Source organism: Apaloderma vittatum, unplaced genomic scaffold, assembly GCF_000703405.1.
Source record: "Apaloderma vittatum isolate BGI_N311 unplaced genomic scaffold, ASM70340v1 scaffold16888, whole genome shotgun sequence".
NCBI classification, from domain to species: domain Eukaryota; kingdom Metazoa; phylum Chordata; class Aves; order Trogoniformes; family Trogonidae; genus Apaloderma; species Apaloderma vittatum.
Genome location: NW_009731434.1, coordinates 19,923 through 28,721, shown reverse-complemented (window position 1 = coordinate 28,721; position 8,799 = coordinate 19,923). Strand labels below are relative to the sequence as shown.

The window sequence follows — 8,799 nt, the reverse complement described above, 5'->3', positions numbered from 1 at the left end:
TTCAGCAGGTAAAGAAGATCACCACACTGTGCTTACAGTGGCCCCTACCTTATCGCTGGCTGCTAGGGAATTACAACTTCTAGTTTTTCTGCCATAGAGATAGCCTTGCAGCAGAATCCTTCCCCCAAAAGAAGGAACCCTGAGCTAACCAGTAGTTGGCAAAGAACCCAGCGGGAATGTCATTCACGTCATCCCAGAAGCTTAACAGACGTTCCCAGCTGGGTAGGATTGATTTAGCAAGGCTGATCCAGCTCTTTTCCATCTGATGCCTGTAGTAACTACCGATCAAGGGCTGGCAGAAGCTGTTTAATTGCTGCCCCATCTCTTAAGTTAATGGTGGTGTAGAACCTACTCTGCTGGTGGAATGAAATTTCATCGACCTCATTGAATAACTTCTCCGTAGTATGTCTTTGCAAAATGTTTCGCAGTTTCAGTTTAATGGGACAACACTGGTCAGCCGGTCCTGAGAGCCTGAGTGGTTCTCAGGCTGGATTCTGTTTAGGGTTCTGCCACTAACTCCCTTCTACTGGGCGAGTGCCTCATGTCTGTGTCTTCAGCTGCAAAATACCTGTTTCCATCCCAGTATGACGGGGATTGATCTTTGAAAAGATCACCATTATTTTTAAAAGAGAGATTGTTACTGTTGGTTTTTTAGCTCCGAGTGCTCCGATAAACTGGCGACGAGGAAAACTGCTGGGCCAAGGTGCCTTCGGCCGTGTGTATTTGTGCTATGATGTGGATACGGGCAGAGAGCTTGCAGCTAAGCAGGTCCAGTTTGACCCAGAGAGTCCTGAAACAAGCAAGGTAATTCTCATAACAGCTTCTAAAATTGTTTACAGAGTTTGAGATGCTGTAAAATGCCTGTATCTGTCAGTCCTCGAAAGCTAGCACCTTACTCAGTTTGTGCTAGGGTTTCAAGTCATGCGGTGAGGAATGAGAGTTGCTTAAAATTTACTTTTCTATATTATTAACTTCAGCCTGAAACTAAAATCTGCTTTCTGGCTTTGTTTTTGGCTCTCCCTTCTCAGCTTTTTGGTTTGTTGCCAGGTTACTTGAGGAATACTAGACTGCCCTGTGTTCCTGGTTAGACATGGATGTGAATGAAACTAAACCCAGAAAGAGTAGAACTTTTTTACTCTTTTAAATGAAAAAAGCTGCATGTACTTGCAAAACCCACTTTCTGGGATTACATGGTAGGTCCTGTATCAAAGCATATTAATTGGCAATTTCCACTTCTGAATTCTCCCTGTCCTCAAACAAGCCTAGAACTGTGGTGTTAATTAATCAAGAACAGAGCTGTGACAACACATTAAAAACAGTAGAGATGGGAAGGGGCACCTTAAAATTGTCGGCTGGCACGCGGCTCCCTGCACAGTGGGTGCAGCTGGAATGGCTGTTAGGTTCTTCACTCGTGTTGTAACAACCTGCCAGTTTCTTGATGTTGAACAAATTCCCTTTGAGTTGAAATGACTGATCTGCAAAGATTTAATTATTCTGATTTTATATGGGATATTGGTGCCAAGATAAGCCCTAACTTGGTAAGTTCTGCGTTACGCCGTGTCTCTCTTGTAAATCAGACAATAACTCTGAACCGAGGAAGAACAGGCTGGAATGTATTTTGAAGGCACTGAGACTCCAAACCTTAAACTATCAGTTGATCTGATTTAAGCAGCTTCCTCTGGTTCCCTGCATCTCTGCAGCAGCCGGGTCCTTGCTCTTGAAGAGCTGCATCCTCTCCCGAAGCGAGAGAATTGAACCTGGCACCTTCCAGTGGCAGGGCTGGAGAAAGTTAAGTGGGACTGATTTTATTCCTTTTTCCATAAATCCTCGTGCTCTGGTACCTTTGATGTTCAGCCTGTTCGTTCATTCAGCAAGAACCTGACACTTTTCCTGGGCAACAAACATCTCCGATTCAGCCTGGAACTGTTGGACAGCCGCCTTGCCTTTGCGCTGTCATACCCTGTTGTCTGTGGCAGGAATAAAGCAGAGAATCGGTTTCACGTGCGTAGCTGCAGCTTCTTTGAAGCAAATAAAAGAAGGAGACATTTCTAACGTCTATTCGAGTATTATCATCAGAGTGAATCAGAACAAGACTGAGTGGCAAAACTAGTTTAGGAACTCTTAGCACCTGTAGCAATTCTGTAACTGTACTCGGAGCTTTTTCATCATTGAACGAACGCTCACTGTGCTCTGCTTAGTGACAAGGAGTAAGGTTATAGCTCTGTTGTGCGTGAAGAATGCTTGTAACCAACCTGGCTAAAGCTGTTCAGCTCACAGAATCGAAGCAAGGAACAACATTTTTCTGGTCCTGAATCCGTATATGATACTGCCTGTGTTCTCCACTCTCAAAGCTTCTGCACTAATACTTACCTGCTTATTATACAGTGAAAATTAGTGCGAAGCCTTGGTAACGTTTGCCTTTCCCTAGAGGTGGGTGAGCCAATGCCGTGGATTAGACTTCTTCAGCGCAGTAGTGTCCTCACCCTTCCAGTGGCAGTGTCAGATTTATTAGGATGGAATATTTCCTGGCACCTGAACCTTATTTTCTCCTTCAACATCCGTAGGAAGTGAGTGCCCTGGAGTGTGAAATTCAGCTGCTGAAGAATCTCCAGCACGAGCGTATCGTTCAGTATTACGGCTGCTTACGGGATCGAGCAGAGAAGACCTTGACCATCTTCATGGAGTACATGCCAGGGGTAAGAGCAGCGCATCACAGATTGAAAGTGAGATGGGTGGTTATTAGTTGCTTTCTTAGTTGCTGTGATTTATCCTAACTATGTAACCCACCTTATACCCTCTCAGCTGTGCCTGCTTTTCACACTGGGTTATAATACCATTGATTTCTTTTTATTTATGCCCATGTCATCTCTTTGTTTGTGGTTTGTTGCTTTTTCTGTAAGTATCCTGTACTTGAACTGCATTCTCTTCATTAGTTCACTAAAAACAGTTCTTTTCTTCAGTCTACATTTGTTCTACCAAAGTACTTCACAGGACTTGGGCCAACTTGTAAATCAGGCTAACTGAATTAGCAAAGTCATGTAGTACAGCAAATTAGACTAAAACTGACCCTACAAGAAGGGAGACTTTTGACCTGGATGAAACCGCTGAACTATTTTATTGCTTGTCTTCACAAAGAGTTGTACCAACACGGCTCAAGGATGAGGGAAGCAGACAGAACCTCCTTAAGCTATTTTTGCTATAAAGCATGCCCTTGGTTTTCTTAAAAAGGGCTTCTTAGGGCAAGATGCTCTAAAAGCCTCACAAAAAGGCTTTAGAGGAGGCCAGAATTTATTACTCTGCGAGTTGGGTGTACAACACAGTCCCAGCTCGTGGGAATTGAATGGCCACTGCAAGATTTGTGGTTTGTCATTTCTTTGCCAACCCCTTCTGTTTGCTTTCGGTGCAGGGGTCAGTGAAAGACCAGCTGAAGGCGTACGGTGCTCTCACGGAAAACGTCACCCGGAAATACACTCGCCAGATTCTCGAGGGAGTCTCATACCTTCACAGCAACATGATTGTGCACAGGGACATAAAGGGTGAGATCAGCTGGTAATTTGTGTAGATACCATGTGCCAAAAGGAACTCTTGAAAAACAAAAGTGTTAAAGAGTTCAGTATCCTGGCTGGGGCTTCTGAACACTGATGTCCTCCCTTCTGATTTCCTCTCTGCTTGGCCCAAGTACTGTTTCTCAGGTGACAGGCATATACCGTTGCCTTAAGAGCTCCTGCTTACCTCAGGCTCTTGTGGCTGCCCTACCTCTTCTGTGTAAGAAACATCTCCCATGTAGAGCCTCTGTGATTAGTCTTTAATCTTCCTTTTCCCAGTATAACCCCATGGAGCCAGACGGTCTCCTTAAGAGTTAATGTCAACAGATGTGGCAGACACCACACACGTTCTTCTGTGCTCTAGAGGGACCAGAAAGGTTGCTCACTGCAGGAAAAATACCCTCTTGTTCCTGCCTATAAATCTTCATTCCATCCACTCTAGGCTGGCGAAGGGAAATGAGCTGCTGATTCTTGAATAACACCTTGTATACTGCTCATATGGTGCTCCTTACCAAATGATTTCTTACCTGGTGAGTTATTCACTAGTTTGCACCCATCTAAGCCAAACTGTTAACTTGCCTCTAGGGTGCTGGATGGACAGACTTGTTATTCTGAACTCAGCTATTCTACTTAGGGAGCAAAACAATAAAGCTGTTTCCCGGCACAAGTGCATTTTATTTGAGGGCAGAATAATTTCGCACAGGCACACACCAGATAATGGCAACACAGGGTCCTCGATCTTACTGCGGCTTTGGAGGAAGAATTGGTTTTGGTGTCGAAGCCTTGGGTTTTGTCCACATACAAGCTAAGCTTAGGTATGCTTCCCCCCCGCCCCCCTGCCCGGTGCTTCATGTTCAGGACCTCTGACCAAGTAAAGTGACTTGTTTATTGGAGGAGTTCAAAGTGGTTTAATTAGCTACATCTGTTACCCAGCTGACCAGAAAGCAATGGTTATACTTGCCAAAGCAGCATCCCAATAAAATCCTTTTCTGCACAGCTCTGTGCTATCTAAGCTGTTGGCCTGGGGGCCCTGCAAGGCTGCCTGTGGTGTTTACAGGGGCTGTGTAACAATGATGGTGCTGACTCAGCTCTCGTTTCCCTTCCCCCTTCGCTTCCTCGTGTTTTTCCCCTGAAGTTTTTCCCATTTGCAGCCATTAGCAATTGGCTTGTCCACAGCCTGAATTCAAGAAATGATGTTTAGCAGGTCACCTGAGGCTTAGCGGGGAAAAAGCCATACCATGAGCGTGGGTAGCTCTGGGTTGGATATCGGCTCCGTAGGCTCCCTATCCAACAGCTGGATTGCATGAAAACAGCTGTCTCCACTCTTTGCTTTTTGTCCAGGAGCCAATATTCTTCGTGACTCTGCTGGGAATGTGAAGCTTGGGGACTTTGGGGCCAGCAAACGGCTGCAGACAATCTGTATGTCTGGAACAGGCATCCGCTCCGTCACTGGCACGCCGTATTGGATGAGCCCGGAGGTGATCAGCGGAGAAGGCTATGGAAGAAAAGCGGACGTATGGTGAGGCTTTAACTTTCTGTCTGTAGATGAATTTACAGCTTTTCTGGAGGGAGGTAGGACACATTCTGTCACGCACACATTCAAAATCAGATTTTTGTCTGGATAGAAAGTTTCAGGCGAGCTGAAGTAGCTGATTTGAACTCAAGATGTGACCTGCTGTGGGCTGTGCTTTGCAGCATCCCAACACTCAACTGCTCGTTTAGTTTTTCAGGAGCAATTTTCACTCGTTCCTTCCTCAAACCAATAGCTGATTTTCAGTTTTCTGACTGGTTTCCATCCTTTGTAAGAGAGACTGATGGTTGTTTAGGGAAAGTTCATTCATTTGGTTATAAAGTGAGAGGTATACTTCTAACACACTGCAAAAGAAAGGAAGAGAATTCAGGCTTCAAAGGAAAGATGCTCAAACCTGGAATGACACAAAAGACAAAGTTCAGATCAGAGGTGATCTGAAGTGTGCCTGGATGGAAACTGTGGCCGTGCTATTATTGGCATAACAAAGAAAGAGCCTCTGTCGAAAGGAAAGAGCAAAATGGTCCCGTGACGAGTTGTTAGTTTTGGAGGCCTTAAAAAGGTGAGATGATAAAACTAAATGACAGCGACAGAAGGTGTGTTTGTCTCTCCACAGCAGAGCAAGACCTCTGCTATTTCCTGTACAGGCAGTGAGTGGAAACAGCTGAAACGTGCCTCGTATGTAAAGAGTTAAGTTCTGCAGACCCTCCCAGTTGGGATGCCTGGGGCGAGAGAGGAGCACGTGCCCTTCCCCCTGGGTTGATGCAGTTGTGGATTTCCTCTCGGTGCTGACATCGCTCCATTCCCATCAAAGAGAGGCTGCTGTTGGCTGGGCTCCAGTTCCTACAATCCCGATCATTATTTAGGGGGGTCAGAATTTTCCAGTGCAGCATTAAGTCCCAGGGTGGATGCGTATGGCTGAGAGGCTCAAAGACGTAACAAATCTAGCCACCTGGCTTTATGCCACTGCTGCAGGCCCCTCTCCAATTTTCTTTTTCCTAAATAGCAGAATATGTGAGCTATTTGTTATTGCTGGAGTGACTTGACATTCTGCTGTTTGCTGAATGTCTTAAAGAAACCGGATCTGCTCAAATGGTATAAATCAGTCTAAACAATAATATATCGCTGCTTGCTCTTGAGCAAACCCCCAGCACTTCAACACACATGGTTTGTATTTTCTGTACTCTCTTCTAGTAAGTCTTAAATGGCTGGAAACCAGTGTAAAATTTTCACGTTGGATTTTAAACCTTGTCAAGAAGTCGTTTCTTGCATATTCACTGCATTTAATTCCTTTCCTTCCTTGTCTTGGCAATTGATGCACGTCTGCCTCTGCAAATGTCTTGTCTTTTGCTTTCCGCTTCGAAAGAGGGGGTAGTTGAAAGGTAGAAGAGAGGCAGTTTTGCCTTTTTAATGGAACAATGTGATGAAGACACGGGACTGGGTATCAGAAGTTCACTAACTGCTTTTGCTTAATCCGTGGCCTGGAAGGAAGCAATTAACCCTTTCTGAATGAAACCCAATCACTGCAGTACAGCAGAAACCCGTCGTCTCCGTGAACACATCGGTGTCACACTTCCTTCAGAAAGGTGGCTCAGCTGTGTCTGTCCCCATAACCACGTTCTTGCCTTGAATTAGCCTGCAGAGCCCCAGTAACTTCACTGGGAATTCTGCCTTAACAGAATGATTCATCTGCACTAACGGCTTTTTAACTTACTGCCTTCTCTGTTTGAGCTGTTAAGACTTCAGTTATTTTTTAACTGTCTACGATGCTTGGTTTCTTGTGAAATGGAGGTAATAGGGTTTGGGGTTTTTTCCCCACATGAGCATCCTGAGGCTGAGCACTGAAGACAGGTTTTGCTGAAGTGGTTTTCTGGGGTCAGCCAGCTCCGATTCACTGGACTTTGGTTAAAAAGTGCGTTTCCAACCTTGCAACACAGCAAATGCCTTTGAGATATAATGGTGGCGGCAGCAGCAACACCCGAAATGCCACTGAGGTCAAACAGCACCGTCAGGGACATCCCATGTGCACCTCTTGTTAATGCGGAAGTTTCCTGAGAGTAGGATTTTGAGCGAAGGAGAGCTGGACAGATGGCACTTCACAGTTCTAGATGCAGTGAGCAGCACAGTGGAAGCCAGGCTTTCTGTCTCAGCACTTCAGTGCTCGCCTGACAGTAAAAGCGGCGGCACTGGCCAGTCTGTGCTGAGCACAAAGATGTTTTATAGCTGTTCTCAGAGCAGAGCCGTACCTTGGTGTTGGCAGCTTGGCAGTTCTCTGTGCATTATTGTGCATGTCGATTCTCACTTTTTTTTTTTTCCCTCCCCTCCTTTTTTTTTTTTTTTTTCTTTCCTGTCTGCTTTTCCAGGAGCCTCGGTTGTACTGTTGTGGAAATGCTGACAGAGAAACCACCCTGGGCAGAGTACGAAGCCATGGCTGCCATTTTCAAAATCGCCACCCAGCCAACCAACCCCCAACTCCCCTCCCACATATCAGAACATTGCCGGGACTTTCTAAAGCAGATCTTTGTGGAAGCCAGGCACAGACCCTCTGCTGAAGAGCTGCTCAGACATCAGTTTGCACAGCTGCAGTACTGAATTACCTCCCTCGCTAGCAGCTCCTGCTGGGCTCTGCCCCATCTGGTCTAGTTGCAACTGCCCGTTGTGGTGCTGCATCTTCAAAATGCCAACTCAGCTGTCCTAGTCCTTTGGGGAAGTTATGCCAAGGAACCTAGGGTCTGCCTTTGTGCCTGATACCTTTGTTTGCTGGACTAATGTTTATTCTACCGACAGCTGTCCAAACAGAGCTGCGTTTTTGCCCTAGTTACCTTGATGTGAAAGTGCAGCTGGCTGCATGTTTTCTGCAGGCCCGAGAGTAGGAATCCAAGAAGCGTCTCGCTGGGTGGACGGAGGAGAAACCTGAACCGAAGTGGGAACTGGGAAGAGCTACACCCTTCAGAACAGAAATGTGCAACGGCCAGCCAGCCCAGCTCCCTGTGTGTGGGTTGCTGTTTTCCAGACTGTGAGGGCTTTAGAGGCACCTACAGTACATGATTCCAGCAAAAAGCCATGTGTCATTGAGCATGCGCTCGCTATATAGTTATATATTTTTCTTCTTAAGTATTCAGCATCTGAAGGTGTTCAGAAAATATTGATTCAAAAGTATGTGAATAGTGTTATTTTATAATGAAACCATGGATTTTGGGGGTGGGGGGAAGGGGGAGGTCTTTCTAGCTAAATGTCAGGATAATCAGAAAAGTTTCAGCAGAATGCAATCACTCCAGGGCCTGAGATAAGGGCTCTCCCACTGATGCTATAAAATCCAGAGCTTGATGTGTCCTAGCACTAAGACAGCGTTGGTTAGTTTGTGTCCTCGCAGCCAACAAATGTGTGCTCCTGCTTCATCTCCCTGAGACTGCTGGGTCTAAACAAAACCCTTCCGGAAGGGAGTGCTGCGGCACAGCTTTCTGTTGCACCTATCTTTTGTGGCTGGTAACTTCCTACCATCCCTTAAACCAAAGAGAGTTGATCTCGTGCCCGGGAATTGACTTCAGGAAAAGCTGACGTGTTTCTTTGAGGACCTAGCTTGATGGAAAACTGAGCTTTTCATGGGGAGTATTTGCTGGACACTAGTTTTCTTCGTGCGCAGTAAGTTAGAATCAAGCTCAACCCTTCAGCATGTGTGTTTTGTTTTACAGGTGTTCATTTAAGACATCCATAAAAAAGTTATGG

General features: G+C 45.7%; 1 protein-coding gene across 2 annotated transcripts in view; it reads left to right on the top strand.

Moving 5' to 3' along the window:
- MAP3K3 (mitogen-activated protein kinase kinase kinase 3) overlaps positions 1-7,975 on the top strand; it is a 28,019-nt gene extending 20,044 nt beyond the window's left edge. For both annotated transcript variants that reach the window (XM_009875187.1, XM_009875188.1), the window contains 5 exons: positions 656-804; positions 2,565-2,696; positions 3,407-3,536; positions 4,887-5,064; positions 7,437-7,975. In XM_009875187.1, coding sequence (XP_009873489.1) covers positions 656-804; positions 2,565-2,696; positions 3,407-3,536; positions 4,887-5,064; positions 7,437-7,665 — 818 coding nt within the window. In that variant the 3' untranslated portion in view covers positions 7,666-7,975. The remainder of the gene's footprint in view (positions 1-655; positions 805-2,564; positions 2,697-3,406; positions 3,537-4,886; positions 5,065-7,436) is intronic.
- The last annotated feature ends 824 nt before the right edge of the window (positions 7,976-8,799 follow it).